This window comes from Amphiprion ocellaris, chromosome 7 (genome assembly GCF_022539595.1).
Source record: "Amphiprion ocellaris isolate individual 3 ecotype Okinawa chromosome 7, ASM2253959v1, whole genome shotgun sequence".
NCBI classification, from domain to species: Eukaryota; Metazoa; Chordata; class Actinopteri; family Pomacentridae; genus Amphiprion; species Amphiprion ocellaris.
The window spans coordinates 10150308-10176003 of record NC_072772.1 but is presented as its reverse complement, the minus strand read 5'-3'; the positions used below and the strand labels follow the sequence as shown (position 1 = coordinate 10176003).

Below are 25696 nucleotides of genomic sequence, written 5' to 3'. Positions count from 1 at the left end.
AGAGGCAAATTATATTAAAAAAATGACACAAACCTAACTTGGTGAATATTTGTTTATCCATAGACACTACAATTTACAGCCATTGGACTGTTTTCTGTTAGCTTAGGTGTTTATGACTGGAGCATTTTAAATGCCAATATCAGTTTATGATTTAGTTTTCTAAAAGCAAAAGAGTGATTGTGATTAATATTTGATTAATCAAATGTCTAACTCTACTGTGGATTTTTGTTAATTCTGATTATGAGGCAGTGTTTCATTAGAGAATGTGTACTGTATTTGTCTCTACATTAATCTTTGTCTTTCAGTTATGCTACATGTCATGAAGTTTATATGATCGTTTAATCTAATTTTAGGTTGCCATTTCAACAGCTGGTTGGGAACAACAGATGAAATTTGCCTTTTCAGGCTAAGTCATTTTCAGTTCTTTGTCCTGTTGATCAATGAGCACTGCATCTGTCAAATAAATAAAAGTAAATGTCAGGATTTGCTGGAGATTGTCTTGTAAAATCAAGTTAATTTGAGATGGAGTAGAGAAAACAGACTGGCTCGTACTGTCTTTTAAGAAACCTATGTCAGACTGATGAATGTGTTGGTGTGTGGCTTGGTTTTTGTTGAAGAAGGGTGGAAGCATACATGAGTTTATATGATAGTGCCCTAATAATGTTGAGTTGCATAGAGAGTACATGTGTGTTTGAGTAACAGAAACGGAGTGATGAAGAGACGCATGGCTGGCTTACTGAAAGAGAGATATGTCTCACACATAAATCCCTGTTGAGTCCAGAGTGAAGTAGGTTACAAGCTTTATCGATTTTGATGATGGTAGCAGTATGAATGTGTATGTGTGTGTCGAAGTGCACAGGGGAAGGATGGTCCATGCCATCTGTCTCCCACTCCTCTCACTGAGACACTAATTACAGGACTTTACACTTCACTCCACCACACTCATCATTTGTCTGACTACACACACACTGAGATGTACAGTGGTCTGGGATTGTGGGACATCTTCTACTTTCTATATAGCTTTCATCTCTCTTTCTTTTTCCTTTTTTCTCTTTAGGCCCTTCTTTCCCACCATCTCTTTTCTTCTTTTCCCTATCTCTATCCACTGTATTTTTCTCTTTCCCTTTTTGACCTCTTCTTTTTCTTCCTCATCTATTTATGTAGAGCACAGATCAATGATGCCTAATTAGGGTGCACTTCGTTGCTAATAAAACCCACAGTAAACAGGAGCAAACATTAGAGACAGAAAATGGAATAAAAAGAGTTTTGATCTTTTTTTCAATCAACACAGAGAAGGGAAGAAGATAAAAGGGTAGAGGAAGAGAAATTAGAGTGGGGAATCCTGTCATATTCTTGCCAATGTGTACAACCCTTCATTAGCATAAATTCCAGGTCACCCACTTTCTCTGGCAAAGAAAGGGGTGCCACAGTGGGGAGATGCTTTCTCTGACATAAATTGGAGCGTTTGTGACTAGTGCAGTAGCATACAATTTACTGCAGTGTGGGCAAAATCAGAAGTCATCCATCCATCCATCCATCCATACATACATACATACATCCGTTAATGTTATAACAAAACTGAACTAATTAATAATCCGCGTGTACCCATTCTTTTCTAGGTAACTATGGTGAAAGTGGGATGGAAGCATTCAAAGACATGGCAGCCAAGGAGGGAATCTGTATCGCCCACTCTGGTAAGAGACACAGATTAAGGACACTAAAGTAAATTTGACAACAATAGAATTTCTGAGCATTTCAGATATATATATATAGTCACATTAAAAACTGAACTGAATTTTATTTGGTATAGGGTCAAACACAAAACCAGTGAAATAGAAGCACAACTGCCAGCAGTTTTGCACCCACATCAAAGTGGTACTTACCATTACAAAGAGAAATCTCTCACGTATAGTTTTGCCCATTTTCCACTTTACAGTAAAGGAGGCATATTTTACAAGGAAGGTCAGGTTGTAAGCGGAGACATTTTTAAGGTTTTATTTTCTTGTGAAGGTTTTCATTTTACATTGTGGGTGTCAAATTGTAGACACTTGAGCAAAATAAAAGAAACTGTGCTCGAGAATAGAAAAAAAAACAGGCTGAAGGTTTACACCTTTGATTTAAAAAAAAAAAAAAAAAAAAAAAGATCCAGCATCTCAGGAGGGTCACAGGCTTGTCTTTGCATTTGTCTGACATGTTCTCCCCAGGCAAAATCTGGAGCAATGCTGGAGAGCAGAGCTTTGATCGACTGCTGGAGAGACTGAGGGCCCACCTGCCCAAGGCTAGAGTAGTGGCATGTTTCTGTGAAGGCATGACTGTCCGCAACATCCTCATGGCTATGAGGCGCCAGGGACTAGTTGGAGAGTTCCTCCTCATTGGCAGGTCAGTGGGGCTGCAAAGTGAATTTCTGTTTTGTTGATAGGTCTTGGCTTTGCAAGGTGTATCCCAAGAGAACAGGTCTATATGTCCTACAGCTATTGAAAAGATGTGACTGAAGTTATCACTGGATCCTTGAGATTATGTTGCTCTGTGCTCTTCTTCCTCTTATGAGAGCCATTTATAATTTTAAACACAGAGGTTTTCAGAGCTTTGATAATTAATATAGCACCTAAGTCAGTTTGAAAAACTATTATTTTATGTTCTGAAAATGAGAGGTTCCTGCTTGAATCAATTATTTTTGAGACTTTTACCATTGGTCACATAAAACATGTGCTCAAGGAAATTGTAAAATACGTCTTTTACTGCTTTCTAATATTTATGGACTCAGTGATTCATTGAGAAAATAATAAGCAGTCTAACTGATAATGACAATAATCACTGCAGTCCTAGAGCTGTTAACATTGAAATTATAGTCCAGATGGTAAATATAGAATTCATACTAATTTCAGTACAGTTTTATGCATGAAATGTACGTTCAGCTGTTGATTATTAAACTACCAGTACCATCAACCTGGTCTTTGACCAACAATGCTGCACAAATCCCCATTATTTCTTGATTTTTGTGACATACTGTTTTGTTATTAATTACCATTATGCAAATTAATGATGAGTGTAACAGACCAATCACTGTAATTCGCTCAGCTGAATTTGACAGATACAGACGTTTCTTCTTTTGTGATCGAATTAGTTGTTAGATAACTGTTTATTTGATAAATGTGCTGTCATTTATTCCATGCTATTGGGGAAAGTAATTAAATCAGTGGAGATGGTCCGTTTGTACAACAGAAGACTGCTGGAAACTCTAATGGATACAGTAGTTGCCAGACAGTTTCTAACTGTTGTTTCATGTAGTTGTTATAAAAATCTGTCTTCATTTTTGAAGACAACATTTTGACTGTTGAAAAACCTCTGTGACTTCTTAGTGGAAAAGCGGTAGATTTTTGCTATGCCTCCATAAAGTGTTGCAGTAGATGCCTCTATGACAAACAAAGAGGCATCTACTGAATGGTGTTTTACCCAAATAGATTGTACATCCAAAATGCACACAAAGATGCGTTGTTGCTGACAGTTTTCCATTAGGCTTCCTTCTCACTTTGACAAATTCCTCCTATAATTCATTTTCCAAATTAACCTTTCAAATGGGCATTTTTCATCTACAACTGTACATGTGTATGTGCGTGTGCATGCATGAATGTGTCTGTATGAAAGTTGCTTGAGTTTTGGTTGCTATGCCAACTGTGTAATTAACGTAAGATGAATAATGATTTAGCAACATTGCCAGCCAACATGCACAGAACAAAATAGATTTTGGATAGATTGTAAACAGTATCATGTGATTACTATTAAAATGCCACAAATATAATTGTTTTCACTTCTGTTCTACTCTTCCTCAGTGATCTGTGCTGTGTACCTAAAACATCGCTGCAGGCATCACTTTGTTGTCATCGCCACCATGATCCTCATTATCATCTTACCCATCTTGCACATCATCCTCATCAACATCATCATCATCGTCGTCCTTCTGGGAGTGAAGTAAAGTCTTAAGCTGTACTAAATCTGTTGCACTTCTGTTAATTGGGTTTGCCTTTCCATTAGACATGAAAGTGTAATGTGAGCTAGAAAGATCACAAAACAGAGTAGAATATTCTGTCCTCATAGAGTTAAAAGAAGAGATCAGTCATAACTTTGATATATTGTCATGGGATAAATTCTCTTTAAGTTCTGACTTTTTGTGATACAGAGATTTTGATGGATAATTACGCTAAATTCCGAAGGACAAAACTAGAATTTGCAGCGGTAATGACTGCACAGGGAAAAATTTAAAAAAGATGAAAAGATTAGTCATTAGACACAACATTGTTTCTAAAATTTGCCACAGTCATTGAGTTTTTTCCGTGTCCATTTTTAACCTCTGCAACCAAACGTAGCGTCGTTCTGTATTCTCTGTATTTAACGTGGGAAGTTATCCATCAATGTGGATTTCATTTGTTGCCAAATCAGATAAACTCGATCTTACATTTTTTTAAAAAATCATACACTATCTACATGCATTTATACTGCTTGCTCACTTTCTTCAACGAAGCAAAGAAGCATTTCACTTAACTAAATCTCTCTAACCATTTAGCTTTCCAGTTTTGAGAAGAAAATTGTTTTTCTAATGGTGAATATAGAACTTAATGGCTGATATTTTTTGCAGTACATCTTGCAGTTCTGTGTCTCTGGCCAGTCTGTTTTGATTAGGTCAGCTAATTGAATATTAGGCTTCGTTAGCATCAGTATCATAAATGGAGTGTAGTTGTAAATTGAAGATGGTCACGGGTGGTTGCCCTGCTCACTGGAGGTCTGTCGAAGGAACCTATGATTAGTCCAGTTCGTCTAACACCAGGATAATTACATTACCAGAGAAGCACACAGATTCAGCTACCTTGGACAGATAACTATAGAATACCACAAGATTTCCGCACCTCAAGATTATACTTTTAGTGTCTGAAATGGGCTATGTGCCACATGGCATACAGGAATTCATCATGAACATCTGGAGTGTCTGTGTTTGAAGTGTCTTTGTGTTATTGCCTCTAATTTCACCAGGCTAATTAATTTGATTTTCTGTTTTTGAGTTGGTGAAATCACATTGTGAGAACTTACTTACTGCCCTTTCAGATATTTTTAGTGACACACTTCTGCTGTTAGTCAGAACGGGTCCTCTATGATATGGCGTCATCACCTTACTCTTGACTGAAACTGTACAGTTAATGTCTAGTTGGCTATCTGATTGTAGACATTGATAGAAACTTTTCAGCCCTAACTACTTTCCTCTTAATCAGTGCTGCGTCTTGACTAGGCTCCTGTATGACAATATATCTCCACTGTGTACCATATGATAAAAATGATATAAACATTACAAGGTCATTGCCTTTCAAAATAATTTTATTATACATACAATACACCTTTTTCGTTTTTATAAATCTCCAGCAGCTACTCGGTTTTGATGAAGGTTAAATTTTCTATGGTCTTCTTCCTCCTAGAAATAGTCATAAAAAAACACTCAGGTCCAGGGGCTACTACATCATAAGAAAACTATGTGGTACACACACACACACACACACACACACACACACACACACACACACTGCCAGCCTAATGTAGACACACAGGCGTGCACTGCCTGGATATATTGATTGCTTCTGTTCTATAATTCCTCATGGTGCCAAAGGGCTACAGGCCCATTAATGAATAGCTGGGATGAGATAAATATCGATAGCCACATGGGACACATAGATACCCCTCCAAACCCACACACACGCACACACACACACTTTCAGTTGTCAGATTTCTCTAAATCAACGTAATAACCTCTTTTATTTGTCTTGAAGTAAAAGATCCAGCTGCTTCTCAAATTCATATGAGGTCTTATTTATGACGGGCACAAATACATCTGTTTCCACTTACAGTAAATAAAGTATTCTTCTTGGATCTTGCAGCCATATATAATATGCAGAGCAGTCAAGGATAAAAGCTTGGACTTATAATAATGTTGACTTCACAGCAACATCTCTGTATTTTATGGTCGCTTATTATGGTTTGATAAATGTTTTCTCTAATACACTGCCTGTCTTTTGCCTGTTCTCTGTGACTAGTCCATTAGTGCTGGTTGTGTTTTGTTTTCTTTTGCTGCTGCTTTGCATCACATTTCAGGGGAAAAAACGAAAGCCATTAGTTGGAAAGTACAAATACTATTTATACAACAGCCTCATGGGTTAAAACAAATTTTGCAGCCTTGCAGTTCAAGCAGTACAGTTGGATTGGCAGCCAATATATTGCCAAGGCTGGATTGCTTGTATTTCCATTAGAGGCAGATGTTGTGACTGTGCTGAAAAAACGGCTATACTGTTGAATGAACAAAAAGAGAATAGTTTGAATCAAAAGTCAAAAAGCAGACTCTCTCTGGAGATCCCACACAAGTGTGCACCCCTTCTCCCTGCTGTTGCCATGGAAATATCCCCGACCATATTTGGATGAATCCAGCATAGCAGCTGGGGTGATATGTGGCGCATGCGCATGTGTTTATGTGAATGGTTATGTGCATGCGTGGGTGCATCTATATATGTGTGTGTGACTGTCAGTAAATGTGTACTGTATGCTGTTTTTTTCTGTAGCGACATGTTCATATTGACAGCCTCTGTAACGACATTGAGAACTGTTAAAGGAAGACCTTTATTGATAATGTTGATGGCTATTTCAGTGATATTGTAATATTCTTTGAACCCACACATCTTGTCCTTCCCCATACAGCTCTTCATATCTTTTTCTTTCCTTATCTTCTCTTACTTTGCTTCTTTTTCCCCATTCATTTAGACTTTATCTTGTTATCTCCCACTCTCTCCGTGTCCCTCTTTGAATCCAGCTACTTGCATTTTGTCAGAGTGTAAGAGTGTGATATATAACAGAGACCTTGAACTCATCGAGGTCAGACCCCTGCAGTTCCCCACTTGACACCACAGCTGTTTCTTTAAAGCTGAATTTTCTTGTGATTTAAAATTGAGAGCAATTGGAAAAAGGCATCTCATGGTAAAACATCGGAGTGACTCAAGTTGCCTGTTATTGAAATTGATTTATAACGGGTTGTACACCTGTGAGGTTGTGAGATGAGATCAAAGACTGGGTGAGGGCAGAGCGAGGAAACAGCAAGGAGAGGAAGGAGGGATTCAGAAAGAAGAGGAATGGGAGAGAAGGGGGGAGGTGATTGAAGTGAGGAGAGATTAGCTGTTGAGGGCAGAGCACAGAGCAGACAGGTTTAGTGTATGTACGTGTGTATTTGTGTGTGTGGCAATCATATATCAGGGTAATAAAAGATTTCTTGTCAGACATGAAAAGCAAATCGCTCACAGTAGGAGTGTAATTTGCGCATCGCTGCTGTGTTTGGGATGTGTCTGCACTTGCAAACACACTCATTTACTTGGGAACATGTAGACATGCAAAGGTGTTGGTATACACACTCACACATACTGTACATGCACACAGATCCAGGGTTTATTTCAGTCTGACTGAATATGGAGCTGTCTGTTTTCTAGTGTCATGTTAATTTACCCTTGATTAAAACAAGAGCTGTTCCATGCCACTTAATTGGTAAAATGATTGAAATTAATTCTGCTCTTTCTTTTCATTGCTTTGCAATAAAAGACTGCTGGTAATTAAAAAGCAACTTGCAGGTTGACAACTCCAGTGAATTAATGTGTAGGAAAATTAAGCAAAAACTAGATTTAAAAAAAAGACCATCTATCTTTGTATATATTCCAGTAATATATGGAGTTTTACACCTGCCTTTAAAAACACAACTGGGTCTTGATTTAATTAAAGGGAAAGCATTCAAGCTAGGTCAAGTTTATCAAAAAGAACTATAGATCCTAAATGTGGTTTGACATAGGAGGGGGTTAACCATGTATATTCACAGGCATACGGCAGACCATAACTTCACGATTATTAGCCTGCAAGACATCAAGGAGACTAGGAACAGACGAGGACGAGGAGACATAATGACCATAAGCGAATAATTATTTTGTTGGTGTGAGGACGACTAGCGGAGAACAGCGCAGGTGTCTTGGTGAGAGACTGGCATTTGATCATTTTAGCTTATATTGTGTTACACAACAGTACTGTAGTTTGCTATTACATATCAGGATATAAAACAGCTGGTGTTGGCTACTTTAATACCAAAGTATTGATACTTACCATCACAACAACTGACAGGCGGGCATCAGCTTGAATTACATAAACCAACACTTGTTTTATGGTGCTATGTGGAAGAGAGGCAGAGATGGGAGAGGGCTGATTAATTTAGAAGTTTGCAAACATTAAAAAAATACTTAGAGTACACAGTTGGCATTTTCGCTGTGCTGAATCTCTGATCTGTAACCATTGCACCCGCCTGCACCAGAACCAAAAGCTGCTGCTGATGCTGGAACTGTGTATACCAAAGGAACCGCAACAGCTATCACTCTCATGTCCTGACTTAGACATCCCATCTGGCACTCCATTGTATCTCGGGAAACATAATCCTCCTGTCTTAAATGAGCACTGCACATGACCACGTTTTTCGTTACAAATACAGCAGCAAAGTCCCATCTCTTCACCTACACAAACTGATCTAGACACAAAAACTGGCTCCATTGTTAGGAAAAATGTGGACTCGATGTCCAGAGACAGTAAATCACCATGATGAAAAATTGTGAAATGCAATTTAATTCGCTAATAAGACCAACTAAATTGTAGCCGTTCAGACTCACTGCCACCAACAGCACAGTGTGCTGAGGCATTAAGTACTCGGTTATGTGGCGTAATATTGCCTATTTTGAAAAAACGTGTTTTTTAATAGCACTGCTTAAAATGTTTACTTTTCGTCTGAACTTCTGCCTTCATGTCTCAAAAACATCTAACATCTAAAACTGAGAATTATCTTTTGAAATGATCATTTCCAAGAGATGTTTAGCATTTATTTTTAAATTTAAACTCAGTAGAATATGTTGTAATTAAAGATGGATGCATTAAAAATGAGGGAAAAATCTAAATTTAAGAGAAGCATTTTTATCGTGTGCATTAGTATATGTGTGAATGTGTGTCATTACCCATCGTCAGTATTTGTTTTCCAACAGATTGTGCATTGTAGTTTATGAGATGGTGGGACCCTGTGCAGATATGCAGTTGCCTGTGACAGACTGACCTCTCTGTTGTTTAGTAGTTGTTCAGTGGCTTCTCTCTTCAATGAGAGTGACTGTTAATCTGAATTCACATATGCTGCATATTCTGGACACATTTTGCTGAGATGTGAGCAAACTGTTGAAATGTGTGCAAATTGGATTTAAAAATGTAACTTTGGAAACTGTGCTAATGACTCACTGCTTGGGGCTTCAGCGGGGTATCTAGCTTCGGGACTGAATTCATCTATTTTTAGAAAGTGGCAGGGTAATTGGAAGTCTAATTGCTAATCTATCCCATACTTAAATTATTAAAAGGTTTTTGGAGCAGTAAGTGATACTCCGTCAATCTGTCAGTTGTGTTATCTTTTACTAATTTTCTGATTCCACTGATTTTGCAGAAAATACTGATAGATCTATAGAGAGTTAAAGTCCTAGAATCCATGTCTAGACCAGTCTCTCTCACTAGCTTCTGTAAGTCAGAGCAATGCTAAAAAAGAATTTACAACTCTTTTGCCCTATGTTGTTCGTAATATGTTATTGGACAAATATGCACACCTGTGAAATGTGTTAGACAAAAAGCCATCAAATTTCATGAGATTTTTTAGGAAACACTCATTTTTTGTCATTATTCTTGACGTTCTTTTCTTTTACCACATCAAGCCCTTTTCCCATGAATTTGACAAAGGAAGGAATTCATAATGCAAAGTGCCCTGGATCTCTTTTTTTCCTTTGTGTCAAGATTGTCAACCACATATCAAAGAAATCCGTCAGCAGGTTTATGTCTTGACATTTTAAACTCCAATAAAACTCTACCTTTCATTTTCTGTTGTCAGTTTGGGAGAAGTCTACTAAGACGGCTGATCAAAAAGCTGCTGAACTGAGACTACCCAATATCAAAGAATTCTTTATTCAACTCACAGGCCTTTCCCTATCTTTGTCTTACACTACCTGTCTTTTTCTTTTGCTCCTGCATCTCTCTTTTTTCTCATGCTCCTGAATTTTTGACACTTTGCTTCTGTGTTTTCCTGTCTCTATCTTTTGTTACCTTGCCGGGTTCTCTGTTTAAGGGAAGGTCTTCTTATGAATGACTGTTGAGTAGAACGACTTACAGTCATATCCAGGACAACAACTTTCCTGTTGTTCAATGCGACTCCTGCAATTTAACCTGTCTGTCTGTTAGGAATACAGACACATCCTGTTTAGTTGAGGCTGTTCAGTTAACCCTCTGAACCAACACTCTGAACCCTCCAAGCAGTTTCTGGATGTCTACTCCTGTCACACAAAATCAGTGGTTTTTGGTCACTGTGATCTCATTTTCAGTCCGGTGTAAAGTCCTGCACCTCTACGAAAACAGAACAACTATGGGTAGGAGTGAAGAATAATGTCTTCTGTGCAGTATGGTAGTTAGAATGCTATACAACATAAGAAACAACAAAAAAATTGGTTGAATTTCTTTCATTATTTATTTTACAACAGTTAAAAAAGGCCTGCAGTCAACATGTACAGCATTTCCCAAGTGCTTACAAGATGTTACCAATAACTGGAAATATTGGGAAAATAGTGGCTCTACATACTATAGATAACTTATTAGTTTCTCTTTTATAATGTTTCCATACTCGTCTCCTATCTGTTCTGTGTAAACATGGCCTGTAGTTCAGCTGAAAAGTGTAAATTTTTGTCACGATTGTTGGTTGCTGCTGAGACAGTCAGCGAAACACCTCACTAGCTGAACATTTGCTTATCGAAAGACGTTACATTTACCGATGCTCCCTAAACGCCTCACAGTGCAGACTATGGTAGATGCTGATAAGGAGGCTGCGGTGGTGCTCTGACAGTTGTATGAGGAAAAATTAGTTTGAAAAGAGTGAGAAAAAGTGTTCTAATCTCAGATTAGTTCAAGATTAAATTGAATGATTTCATCCACATGCGCTGTTACATGAGCAGAAAAAACAGTGCACATAAATGCGCTACACCTTGTATGTGTGGAGCACATTTTTACATGTAAAGACCAGAGTTGATCATTTTTGTATCGTGGTTAGAAGCTTAAATCATGATTATGATTAATGATTATTTAATTTTGCATCCCTGCTGCTGAGCTAGCCATTGTAGTTGGCTAACTCACCAATTCAGTGTCTTCGAGTCTGTACCTCCACTCTGATTATCAGGTGTGACTCAGTCGGACCTCTCCCTATTTGCGTTTTCTTTCTTAAATTTTGGTTGAGGAATGCACATGAGCTAAATAGCTCGTTTTACGTATCATGCAGGAAAAAACTGACAGAGCCATGGAAGAAATAAAAGCTATACTTACTACCACTATGGCAAACGCAGTAGCTGCCTGTGCTGGTTAAAGCGACAACAGAATAACTTGGTGACTGTCATTCACTCAGACAAATGCGACTACTCAAAATTTTACCTCACACACTCTCTCAAAAAAAAAACATGCCTTTCTCATCTGCCAGTAGGTTTTGGAGTTCTGAGGATTCACCTCATTAACAGTCTGTGGTGGAGTACAGACACTAACCTAGGGACAGGGAAGAGACTTGACAACAACCATGTTATTTTTTTAGCCTGTCATCGTGTTACTTCTGGACTGGTGTTAATTAGTGACAGCTCATTTGACTTACCAACAGTGCCATTTTAACCAGTGGAAGTGAAGGTCAGTACGTGCTGAAAATGAGAGGCTGCTGCCTGAATGCTTTGTCCAGATTTTTTACTCTATTATAATTTTCCAACCCAGGTGTCAGAACAGAGTCAGTTACAAGAACCATCAAATAAAGTTTCACATTAATGCTTTAATTTTCAAAATGTTTGCAATGTAAAACCCAACTGTCATTAAGGAGACTAGTGTAACAACGCAAATAGACGGAATTTTGAAGTATAGTTCTGTTAAATAAAGGATCAGCTTTTATTGTAGCTGAAAATGAAAGTAGTAAATGACAAGATGTCTCTTCACACTGATACTTGGGATCAAGACACACCGTGCTATGTGTTCATAGACTTATAGCCGGTATCATTACAGTAACAGGTCCAGCTTTATTAATAACAATAAATGATTTGTATGTGAAAGGTTTATTTATTCCAATAACACTGTCAAAGAGAGATATTGGTGCAAGTGTATGAGGTGTTGTTCTTTTTGTGCCCATTTCCTCTAGGTCAGAGCCTGCAGTTAGACTGAGAATTCTTCTTAATAGGATGTTGAATCCACTGAAATAGCATTACATCATATATCATCAGAACCTTGTGGTAAGCCTATGCTGTATTGACCTTGTACCAATGGTACATGGCAATTTGGGAGTAGGTTATTTTTAGCAACGGAATTAAAGTCCACTAACAGTGGGGTACAATGGGAGAAATGTAACCTACCACCAACAGTTGAATTCTTCTCGCTTTGACTATCAGAAAAGTTTGACCTATTCGTCTTGCCTTTAGTTACATTTAAGATAAATAGGCAATAGCTTTTTGTTTAAACTGTTCATTGTTAAATTCAAGGGATTTTTTTTTAGATTTAACGGCATATTCAGTTCCCTCTCTGCCTCCCATTGAAGGTCATCATTCTGTGAAATGTATCTCATTGAGATAAAATCATATGTTTGACAAATCTCTGGTTTTGTCAATGAACACAGACGGGTCATACCTCCATTATATTAATCACTGCTGGAAACATGCTGTAGGATTTGTTAATAGTCACAAGGACATAAGATTTAAACGGTTGCTACATGGTTCAATATACATTTTTTTAAATTAAAATAACCTATTTAAGGAACAAGGAAGTTAGAAAACTTAAGTATTAATAAATTTATGAGCAAAGGTAACAATTCCTTCTAATTCCATACTAGAACAACGTTGCACTAACCTTTGATTGGTGTAGATATTTTCCAAAAATGAAATCATTGGAATGTTCTGTTGCTGCACATCCTTTTCATCTTTTTTTCTGATGATAAATGACTGCTAGTGATCACCCTACAGTTACAAATGATAAAAAACAGATGTTGAAGAACAAAAGAATACATTGGAACTTCTAATCATATTCCAGCTCTCAAATTCCCTTGACAGGGAATTAAGAGGTTTTCCATATGTAGGGCGGACCTGTAGGCGCACACACCCACTCAGCCAACATCATGTACACTTATCAATGTATTTTCACTCACAAACACACTCAAGTATACAACTATAGACATCAACACATCCGTATTCAGCTGCACATTGACTGAGCAACATGTGCAACACACAAAAAATGTCGGTATGCATATATACACACTCACATTGGCATGGGCAGACACACAAACACACCTACACACATATTCATCCTCTTATTGCTCTCCCAGGGAATGGCCTTATCCTCTTACAGCACTCCAATGGGAAAAGTGCTTGGAATTAGAGAGGATAGGAGGGGAAGACAGAGAGACAGACAGACATTGTAAGAAAGGGAGATAGTGAGAAGGTAATCCAGAATAAATGTATATCTGTTCTTGTGTGAGAATGTGTGTTTACGATTCTCTGTATTGGTACAACAAAGTGTGTTGTTTGGACTGCTAGTCAGTTTTGAGCTCTCAGTTTGGTATTTTGCTGCTCATTTTCTGAGATCTACAGTGTGGGATTAAGCCGGCTGTTACGTCAGCACACTGGATCAGCATGCTCACATATGCACGCACTCCAATACACACAAAATAATCCTTTTTAGGGTCGTTGTCACAGTAATCCACACTGGAATCTAGAGGGTTTACCCTTTATTTTTCAGTTTCATTATTTTAAAAAAAGCTAATGTTTTGAACATTTATTCACCTGTATGTGATTTTAAACTGGTATCAAATTGACCTAAATTTGCAACAGCAAGGATCTCATTAGAGGAAAAAATAACCTCTGATATTTCTTCTCGATGCTCTTTATTCCCTCCAATTGTTTCCATTTCTGCACTTGACTTTTTGCATCTCTCTACTTTGTTTCCATAATCGGCAGCATCTTTTGAGGCTTTCTTCTCCTCAGTACTCTTGCTTTTCATCCATCACATATTTGAAAGGCTATCTGTAAAAAATTGCCCTGCTATCTCCTGAAGTGTCTGGGCAGGAAATGAATTGGCCCTTAATTTAGCTCAGACTCCAAACCAGGCAAAGGTAATTAAGAGAAATATGAACTGTGATGCCTCTGAGAAATGGCCCCAGACACCCAGTGAAGTAAAAGATGTGAATATGGAGAATCTGAAGCTGCTGAGTGTTTTGTCTGATACTGTAGTTTGAATTTTTTTTTTTTTTTTTGCTTTTGTGTGATAAATACTGAAAGTGAGAGCAACTGAAGAAATGGGACTACATGACACGTGCCGAGAGACAGAATTCAGCTCATCTGCAGGATTTCTTTAAATGTTTCCCTTCTTTTATTATTCAGTTTTTAGGAACTCTGCTCTTCTTGACATGTTAAGTTAAACAGATACTTGCATCGTTTTATTACTTGAGGCAATTTGTTAAATTACCTCATGTGTTAATAGGTTACAGCAAGAAATGGGCCATCAAATTAAACATTAATTGAAGGCAGGTTGCTGAGGCAGAGTCTCACATATCTTTTAAGGAAATGGACTCGCACAAGACATCATTGAGATAAAATGAACCAGTCATAAATCAAAGGTCATTCAAACAGAAATACTAAAAAGGTTTCTGTTTCTGATGTGCCTATCAGCAAGCTGAGTCACCATATCCTCTGCATGTTCAACTACATAAATAAGACATTTGGTCCTAGATTAGGGTCATTGTGTTATCCTATAAAAAACAATCAAATCATATAATCCAACATTGTCATGTTGTGGCTTGCCATGTTTGCATCATGTTTTATTAACTTGAGCATAGTAATTGGACTGACAGTCAGAAGCTGGTTGGCCTTTTGGATCGTATTTTTGAGAATTTATTGAAGTTCCGTATTTTATTGCCTGTTGTGATGGAGTCACTCATCCTTGAGTTTCTGAGATAAAGCCTCTGAAACAAGAAAGAAGGTGGGGAGATAAAACAGGTTAATGACCTGCCAGTTCAAATCCAGTAGGGAACGTTGTTTGGACGCATTTTGTCACTAAATGGATAAACTGTCCGTAACTGTATGTGAATTTTGATTTGGAGTCAGATTTTTCTAACAGATGTGGCCAAAAGATTGTACTGCTGCCATATAATGTCAAATTTACGTCCGCTATATGGAAGGAGTGTCACTGGTGTCCGGTTTGTGGAGATCGTTCATAGTAGGATGGAGAAGAATAGGGCTCTGATGTTCTGATTAACCAATGATTCTCCATTAGTAGTCATTTAAGCATTCTGTATCGACATTCAGAACCACTGGATATCAAAAAAGAGTTGGCTGCACTTCCTTTCTTACAACCAGAGACCCAAGAAGTAATAATTTAGCAAGAACTACTAGCCTACGCAAGCGATGCAAAATATTTTGAATGGCTGTAACAAGTTGTCACTTTTTTAATGTTGTCTTAGTCACACCTTTTTGCTGAGCAGCCTTAGCCCCACTGCAGTGATCAACTCAAGTAATTACTCCGCCAAGGAACCCAAGTTATGTGATGATCGGCGTACATTTGTCTGTTCATCTGTGTGCAACATTACTCAAAAATGGACTAACGGATTTGGATGAAATTGTCAGGGAAGGTCAGAAATGACACAAGGACCAACTGATTAGATTTTGGCAGTGATGCGGCTTATAGTTTGGATCCACGGGTTTGTTAAAGATTTCTGTATTATTGCGGGATAGCGTCATGGTGTCACTGTAACTATGACAACAAGCGAACACTACATCAGCTGCCTGCTGGTGATCACACGATTGTGATCCTACTACAAATCCACCGGGACTTATCCGTAGGAAGTGATACAAGGAACATTTGATTAAATTGTGGGGGTTTCCGAGTCAAATCAGTTCCCGCCGCCTGCTACATACTTAGGTCATGTGATTCGGTATCCATCCATAACGTACACATGCGTAACACACCTGTGCTCAGCACAAGGTCCCTTTTTATTAAAGATTTCATCCATCAGAAATGATACAAAGACTGAGCAGCCTTGGCAAAGTACTGTGCTCTCTGAGTGCTTTTCTTGTTCTTTTTGTGTTTCTCAAGAACCACTCATCCAAAAGACTTTACATTCAGCTGTGCACTTAATCAGGACACCAGCAATGCACCCGCCAGATTTGACGTATATTGAATATACAGCTGTTGAGAAAAGTGAACAAGAGACACACTGACACACATACACAAATTCCTTCATTTATTAGTGTGATGTCTGTCTACATTCCTATTTTTCTTGCTAGAGTGTCACCAAATACTAGCATAGTTCAGTCAGGTAAATACTGTAAGTCTATAAAAGTATACAAATGCAGTATACAAAATGTACAACTGTGACTCATGGGTCCTTGTTATGTAATCAGCAATGAAGCTTGTGTTGGGTGACTTTATAAAGGTGCCAGATTATGTGATTGACTTTGATATATAATTATTTGCAACACCAGCAAGCCCTTGATAGACAGCAATCTGCAGGTGGTAACCAGGTTTCACATTTATCCTAGAAAGTGCCAGGTTACAATGAGCTTGCAGTCTGAATGACACCTAAAGTTAAGTCTCAGGATGTCCTCCGCATACTCCAGCAAACACACACACCAACACCCGTCCCCCATTTGTCTCTGTCCCTTTTGCTTTTCCTCTCTTCCAGTAAGCTCAGTGAGATGGCTGTGATGTGTGCCGCATCACAGCCCCCGCACGGCTTGTTACCATAGCAACAAAGGAGACAGAGGGTGAGAAAATTATAGGAAGACAGAGTGTGTGAAAGAGAGAAAGTTTGCAGGAGATGGATCAGGATGTTTACTAGTGTACTATATACATGCCGCCATCTGCGTCCCATTACTATAATGAGGGATGTCACAGGTAACAGCTCAGAGGCAAAGTAAGGCAGAGTACGGACAATGTACAAAGTCACTGCATCCCTATCCGCTTTCACAATATAAACCTGCTGTGAAAACTCTAAACATTAATAGTCTACAGCTTCCTGGTCCCCAAATTCTAGAGGGCAAGCAGAACAAGTGAACTACTTGGACTAGATGATGCATAAACACAACTCTAAAGATGAGAGAAAACACCATCTTTCTCAGTGAATACATACACAAAATGTATATATTCACTTCACCTGCTCACACCAAAATGTTCTCAACTTGGCTCACTGGGACCTAATAGGTTTAAATGTTCCCTTAAGTATAATGATCTTGCAGAGTTCCTCAGCAACACACTGCAATAAGACCTGTCTTTGCTCAATAATTGCAAGACCAGGGAATCAATAGTAAAGTCACATAGAAAAGTGTGTTTTTGAAAACATACAAAAACAAAACCATTATTGGAATCGACAAACACTGCCTCGAAATAAAAAGTAGAAATATATCTGTTGCTACTGCAAATACAAAAGAGTGCCACTCATCTTACAGTGGCTCACACTATTATCAATACAGCATCATGCTTTTTTAATGGGAGCTACAAAAGCCAGGGAATAGCCCAGTGGCTTGCTCTCACACAGCGGCTACATCAATCTTTCGCACAACAGCCATAGAAATTGAGAAAAAATATCAGTTTTAATTGAACTTTTTATTACAACTTTATTAGTTAAGAAATTCTAAAGCACACACAAACTCCATGGGCACAGTCTGGCTGTAGAGATTGGCTACCACCGCAAAACATTGCTTCCCAGAACCAGACATCGCTATCATAGTTAATTAGGATAAAAGAGGGCAAGCAGAATGTTTCACTCCACTGCTATGAATGAAACCAAGAAATCAATTCCACAAGGTTGGTATAAAATAACAACAAAACAAAACAACAAACAAAAAAAATGATATGACTGCAAAATGTGCTGTGAGGAGAAGGAGGAGAAGTTACTGACAGAAAATGCAAACTAACCCCCAACCAAATATCTGGAGATTATATCAACACCTGCCATTAGAGTGAAAACATCTGTCTGATGATACTCTTGTAAATCTGTTTTGCTTGCTGCTGTGCATGTGGATGCATTCATAAATTTATATGCAGGCTGTTACGTGTGCATGAGTGAGTGATATAGTTACATGTTAGTATTTCAATTTGACCTTTTACTGTTAAAAACGATACAGTATGAGGTATATCAATGTTGTCATGTTGTGTTGTAAGTTGTATCAGATTTGCAACAGTGGCTATCTCCTGTGATGATAAAGCACTCAAACTAGAATTTAAGTGACAGAAGAGAGAAAGAGAGTGGAAAAGACGAGAGCTCAATGAGATTTCGGAAAGTCATTGAAGTCCAAAATAACATGCAGCTAATTTACTGCAGATCCATCTGGTAGTCTCTCTTTTTCTGTGATGCACACACACACACACACACACACACACACACACACACACACACACACACGGTTCTGTAGGCGATAAGCTGGATGTCTTGTTACTGGGCATTAGCTGCACCTCTCTTTGCTGTCAGACAGACTGGTTATGTGTGTGCGGACATGCAGGCCCTACCAGTAATTATTGTCATGGTGTAAAGCGGGAAACAGCTCTGACTGCTGCTTCTAAGCCACGAGTCCATCATTAGGTTATACAAGATTGTCCACTAATGGCTGTGGGTGGAGAAGTGTGTGCCTGCATAGAAACTGGTGACTTGGCACTAGAGCTTATGTATTACATACTGATGGCGTGTGTATTCTACTACAGTATATGTGTATATTGTAGATTTTACACTACTTTCTGTTGTCAGCATTAAGTGCCATAATCACAATATACCGATATGGTTTTTAAAACTCTTGTATTATCAAAAGTAGAATTTTTTTTTTCTCACTTTACATATACATCAACATATTAAAACAGAAAAACAAAAAATTACAGCTTGGTAATGACTCAATAACATAGAAACTAACATGTCAATTAATTTCAAACAAAATAGAGCAAAACCAGCGTGTGTACAGAACAAACAGCACCCCGCCCCAAAGAAAACTCTTCACTTAATCTAAAATTACAAGTTAAGGAACATAAATAATGATAATTGAATTTAAATATACATTTAAATATTAAATACTAATTATATTTGTCAGTACTAACCAAACTAGCTTTCTCAATAAACAGATCATTTGTGTTCCTCATTTAGTTTTCTTATGTAGATTTTAAGAAGTTACACAACAGATTCCATTGATTGATCATTTTGTTTTTGTATAATGCAAAGTTCGTAGTCAGAAAAATTGTATGTCAGGCAAACACGTGTTACAGTTACATTTTTTTTCGGGGGAGCCCCAAAAAAACAGACCCAAAATAAAACATCAATAAAATTCTTAGTTTTTAAATTCTTCTGATTTTGGGGCACTAGTTGAATGCTAAGTGTGGGGAAGGTTAACAGTTTTCAAAGAGAAGGACTCACATGTGCTAACATGCTCTAACATTCAGCACTGGCTGTCAAAACATAAAACAGAGGAAGCTCATAGAAGCTAATTCTCTGATAAGGACACCATTACTTCACTAAATCTTTACATTCTTGACAGTTGTATTCTGCTCTATTAATACTATATTTATGTTCAAAATCTTGTATAGGGCACCTTTAAGGTGATATTTTCAAGTCTATGTTTATAGAGTTGCTATACATCATGGGTTGCTGTAATCATTCCTTGTGTCTTGCCTAGCAGCCAGTAACTCTTGTCAGCTTACATATGGCAGTTGAAGTATCGTATTAGCATTATCTTTTAACTAAGAAATCATTTGTCTGGTGGGAAAATTTAATTGGGTTCTCCAAATAGTTACTCTATTTAATTTCAAACTGACTTTACACTCTGGTCCCAGACTGGGACCTTGCTTTTGAAAGTCAGCTAAAGGCAGGGTCAGCAATATCTATTCCAATACACTTTTTGTCAAAGTCAGTGAATATCTGCTCATGGTCCTCTGGCTGTCAATTCTGTGTTTGCACATTTCTGCTCATGCACATTTGTGTTTGTGCACAGGACAACAGGAAAAGGAGGAGGGGAGGAGAGGAGATTGGGATGGTTCATTTGGCACATGTTAACTAACTGTGGTAGCTAGCTAAATGTCACCTGTTTTTCTGCAGAATCACAGCCTTTAAATGACTTGGCTTCAGAACAGAGGGGTTTGAATGTAAAAACTGAGAAAGGAAGCTCTGAGAGAAAAAAAAATGATAGAGGGAACGGGGGAAGCTGAGACGGAGCAAAAGACCAAAAGGCCACCATGGTGATAAAGATAAAGCAGGAGTAAGAACGACTGGGAGAGAGAGAGTAATGTTACATTGGTGGTGTATTACCTCAGCAGGTGATATTACAATGTGTGCTGTGCTGAATATGAGAGATGACACTTTTATGTGTGAAGCAATAAAAAGTGATGAGGCTACACCAGGAGGAATAGGCAGAATATACAACCTCTGTCTCTCTCTAACTCTTTCCCCCTGACATCATTCCTCCATTCCTCTCTCCTCTTTTTCTGGCTGTGTCTTTCTCCACTGCTCAACTCAATTTTTCACCTCAAACATTATTGCTCCACTTCGTTCTCTAACTTGCTGAGAACACACACTTGCCCAACCTTACAGAACACGGCTGTCTCCCTTTTGATCCTTTTTTTCTCTCCGTCCGTCATTCTGTGTCTCCGTAGACATTATATCTGTGTCACTTTATCCTTTCCCTTTCTGTACCGACTTATCTAAGTGGATTTTGTTGTCTTTAACCTCTTCAATCCTTCTGATATTTCACTCATAGGTCTCATTTTCTCTTGCTTGCTGCTTTGTTCTTTCTGCTATGTCCAACATCATCCACTCTTTACATTTTGTTGGCTTCAAACTGTTGTTCCACTGTAGTTTTCTTTCTGTAGTTTTCTCCATTTTTTCTTTTTTACCTGTAAACAATATGGTTTCTTTGGTCATGAACAAGTAAAAAGTCCATCTGATGGCACAAATTTTGAGACATAAAACAAGTCATGAGTCACAGTAGTCATATAGAACTCACTCAGTTTTTTTCTCTCATAGTCACACATACCTTTCTGGAGCAGATGAGGTTTTTAGTAAACTAGTGTGTGCACGTCTTCTACCCATATATGTGTGTGTGCTACTCTCACATCTGATTGCGTCCAGACAAAGACCCCAGCTGGAGGGGAATAATATTTGTTATCTGCCCTTATTCATCCTCTTTCTTACCTTATACTCTCCCTCAGCATCATTTTGTAGTTATGGCATCCCTCCATCTCAAGTTATTTTCACTCTTTAGTTCCCTCTTTACACCAAGTTATTTGAGCATATCTACTGCTTTCCTTCTTTTGTTTTTCCTCAGTCCACCTGTTTGAAGAGTGGAGAGAGGCAATTATGCTGTAATTCAAATGAAAAATACAAATGGACAGTTGTGTTTTGCTCTCATTCAAATGCACAAAAATTATGACAAAATTTAAACGGAAATTCAAAAAACAGACTCAATGTAGGTATAGTCTGCCAAAATTTAAATGGAAATACAAGATTCAAATGAAATTTTCATGCTGTCTGCAGCACAATGTCTTTTCACCTTTAACATGCAGTGAATGCAATAATAAATCATGAAACGCCACTTATTATAATTACATCATTAAATATTATGTTCCAAAGGAACTTGCTTTTAACATTACATTTTTATCAGCTGTTATTGTAGAACAGTTGGCAGCCATTTGTGCATATGTGTGCATAAATGCAAATGTGAGCTTCGATTTGAATTTCTGTTTTCATTGTCAGTAAAGTCGTTTATTTACAAAGTGACCACGGAAGTACGAGCTTTAAAGTTGAATGGGTATATGTGAATTAGAGACTGGCGCCTTGTTCTGTGGCCATGGCACCGTTAGAAACATAAAATGCTTCCAATTACGTAATAAGGGATGAGCTGCTATTTCCACTGGGGGACACATTGAACAAAATGTATAAGCTCATAGTACTGGACACTGTGAGGTGGAAGGATTAATGATAACAAACTGAATGTGATATTTTCCAATGTGCTCCCTCCACCATTACACTGGATTATATACACTGTGTCTTTGTAGACTTTACTTTTAAACCACAGTGGTGTCTCCCAGTGATGTGTTTGCACCAGTTTCTGTTACAAAACAATTACTTCCCTTTGCTTCTGACATATTTTCCAACAAGGACATTTTCTCGATGACATGCAGTGATGGAGTGAGTTTCAGGACGCCCTGAAGGTCAACACACATCGCCAAAGTTAGCATGTTAAAAAATGAAACTGTCATTTTGCTCTAACAGATTTGGATTGTCATTTTTCTCCATTAGGAAAGAGCTTTTTGTTAGTTTGTTTTCAACATTTCTTTTTTCTCCTCCCGTCCAAATGACCTTCTCTGAGCTATAGTTTGTTTAAATGAGTCAGTCCAAAATGAATAAGAATGAGCAAAGTGGGTTGTCTAGCCATTACTTCTTGTTAATGTGTATTATTAAAAGGGGAGACAGCAGTAATCCAGGAAGTAAATGTTTTACTAGCTCTGCTTAATAATTTCTCTTCTCTTCTCTTCTCTTCTCTTCTCTTCTCTTCTCTTCTCTTCTCTTCTCTTCTCTTCTCTTCTCTTCTCTTCTCTTCTCTTCTCTTCTCTTCTCTTCTCTTCTCTTCTCTTCTCTTCTCTTCTCTTCTCTTCTCTTCTCTTCTCTTCTCTTCTCTTCTCTTCTCTTCTCTTCTCTTCTGTCCACTTGTCTCTCTTGAATATTTTTGTCCCTGTAACTTTTTTGTGTGTCTCTGTCAGATGTGTTTCTGTCACATATCAAATCAGCCTAGGGGAAATCAGCAAAGTTGCCAAAATGTGAAACACACTTTGTATGCCTACACAAGCCTGAACAAAGTGTATGTGGGTGAATTTGAGAAAGAAAGTGACTGTGTACTTCTGTCTGTGTGACTCATCTTTGTAGACAGCTGAGGAAGTAGGGATGCTTCTAAGGTTAGTGCATGTTATTGATCTTTAGTTTGCAAAATGTTAGCTGTAGGAATCGAGGTTAATGTAAAGTCTAGACAAATAATGACACTGCACCACTGAAAGAGTAAACATAAACTTAAAATATTGTGACCATAAAGTGAAATGGTTTGATTCCAGTTATGATGAGTTATGCTGTTATTTAAGCTAAACGATTAAATGACTATTTTGTTGAAATATTCCACTTTCTGTGTTTATGAAGCTTAATAATTTGTGTGTCTCTGTCTAAGTCATTACTTGATTGTTTCCCCCTTTTTTGAAGCCAGTTAGGTAACAGAATTTCATGGATCGTGGATGTCAATTTAGCAATGTCTTTATGAAAGAGAATTTCGGAAAATGTGAAAATGTGAGCAACTGAGAGAAATTAAACAGAAGTAAGTGAGGTAGATAAGTAGAAGCTTGGAGGAAATCAGCATGAGATAAAACAGATCAGGAGTGAGGTACAAGGAGGAAGGAGTGGGGAAGAAATAAGCGAGCGGGGAATCCACGCATGGAGAGAAAAGACAAAAAGGAAAAAGATGAGAAATGAGAGAGTGTCAGAAAAACAGAGACAAAGGGTAATGAAGTGTGGCATCGATAGATAGGTAAAAGTGAACCTGCTGCCATGATAAGCAGGCGCAGGCTGTTATGCTGCTTGTGTGTGTGGTATTGAATGATAGGCGTGTAAAGTGGTCCGATCACTCACAAAATTACACAGGTGGGTACACACACAGGCCTTGCTTTTCTTTCTCCATGTCACACACACTCAGAGTTTAGCTCCTCTGTGTCTGAAACAGATGTGACGTTCGGCTTGATGAGTTTTGCTTTAGTCATGGTGAACTTGGACCTCTGTTTCTCTGAAGCTGTTGATAGATGAGGTTTCACGGCTCAGGAGTGGTTGATACTTTCTGTTCACATTACAATTTTCAGTGAGCTCATCATGCTCTTCCTGAAGCCTCTCTCTAAAAACCCTTCATGGTGATGGATTATTAAGCTTTGCATGCTCCTGTATGTCGCTGATATGACTTCTCTAAGCACTACATAGACAATAGAAAATACAAAGCAGGAATTAAACGATGGTGAACATAGTATTACCACATGGTGGAAGCCTGTCCCCTTCACTGATGTTGTTCAGTTGGTACAATGCATGTAGTTCACACACATCCTGTTTGGCAAAATACACGTCAGATTTTGAGTTCACTAACTCGTAATACGAGACAGCTTGTCTGTATAGGCATGATTTTATGCAGTCAGTGTATTATTAGTACAGGATTTACTCACTCACAATGCTGTAATTGTTGCATTGTGAACTGCAAGGTCTTACATAGACAGGTGTGTGCCTTTCCTAATCAAGTCCAGTCAATGTAATTAAACACAGCTGGACTCCAGTGAAGGTGTAGAACCATCTCAAGGACGATCAGAAGAAACGGACAGCACCTGAGTTAAATATACCAGTGTCACAGCAGAGGGTCTGAATATTTGTGGCCATGTGATATTTCAGTTTTTCTATTTTAAAAAAATCTGCAAAAATGTTTATATTTCTGTGTTTTTCTATGAATATGGGGTGCTGCGCGTACATTAATGAGGAAAAAAATAACAAACGATTTTAGCAAATGGCTGCAATATAACAGAGAGAAAAATTCAAAGGGGTCTGAATACTTTCCGTACCCACTGTACTTAGACAGAGCATCCAAATTCAGCGGACCCTTTTGACAACATCAGTTTGTCCTTAATGTTTGTTTTCTTGGTTTGAATATTTAACAGCTATGAATGTGCTTTTATTGGACTGTCAACACTCAACTTTTGGATGTTTGAAGACATGTAGAGCAGCTGACATTCTTTCATTCCTACATTTTTGATTAGTTTTTTTCTCGCTCTGCCCAATTGTAACAATCGAGCTGTGTGTGTTCTCTGATCACTTTCCCTGCTTGTGTTGACTGTCCAGCTAATTAAGGCTGTCAGACTTTGTAGCTGTACTGCTGGTGTGTATGTGTGTGTGTGTGTGTTTGTAGTGCATGTGCATGCAGGCAGTATGGTTGTAAGCAGCAGATGCTCATCTAGAATCTCTGCCAGGTTGCCATGGAAGCTGGAGAGTGGGTGGGTTGGGGTCGGGTGGCATGTTATTATTGAACTCGGACATTAATTACTAAAGTGACCTATTGGCAGCACAGTTTCAGATCAAATTCAAATATTTTGCCAATACAAAATCTGTGACCTTATTTTCTCAAGCTAAACCAAATTTAGCACAATGATTAGGAAACAATCCAGATTTATACCTTAGCTTAAGAACAATGAAAATTAAATGTATGCCACCACTCTGCACTCTGTTGTGAAACATGAGCAAGGGCTTGCTCACCAAAAGGATCTGCAACTGTATCATGATCAAGCACAGCACGATAGAGCTCAGAGGGGAACAATAACACAAATTAACCTTTGTTTTAAGCTGTCGATTCTCAAAAACGGTTTGATTCCCCGATCACTAGAACGACATCACTTTAATTTAGATGAAACGTTCAACATGGGTAGCTTTGTTTAAGTCCAGAGAAAAAGTCCACTGGTGACTGTGTTTAGAATTGTTGTATGTTAGAATCAATGCGGGAACCCTAAGAGTTGGAAGGAATAAGAAATAGGT

The 25696-nt window shown here is 38.1% G+C and overlaps 1 protein-coding gene across 5 annotated transcripts in view; it reads left to right on the top strand.

Moving 5' to 3' along the window:
- grm5b (glutamate receptor, metabotropic 5b) overlaps window positions 1-25696 on the top strand; it is a 73507-nt gene that overhangs the window by 17335 nt on the left and 30476 nt on the right. For all 5 annotated transcript variants that reach the window (XM_035951063.2, XM_035951061.2, XM_023276406.3 and 2 more), the window contains exons 5-6: window positions 1620-1694; window positions 2205-2379. In XM_035951063.2, coding sequence (XP_035806956.1) covers window positions 1620-1694; window positions 2205-2379 — 250 coding nt within the window. The remainder of the gene's footprint in view (window positions 1-1619; window positions 1695-2204; window positions 2380-25696) is intronic.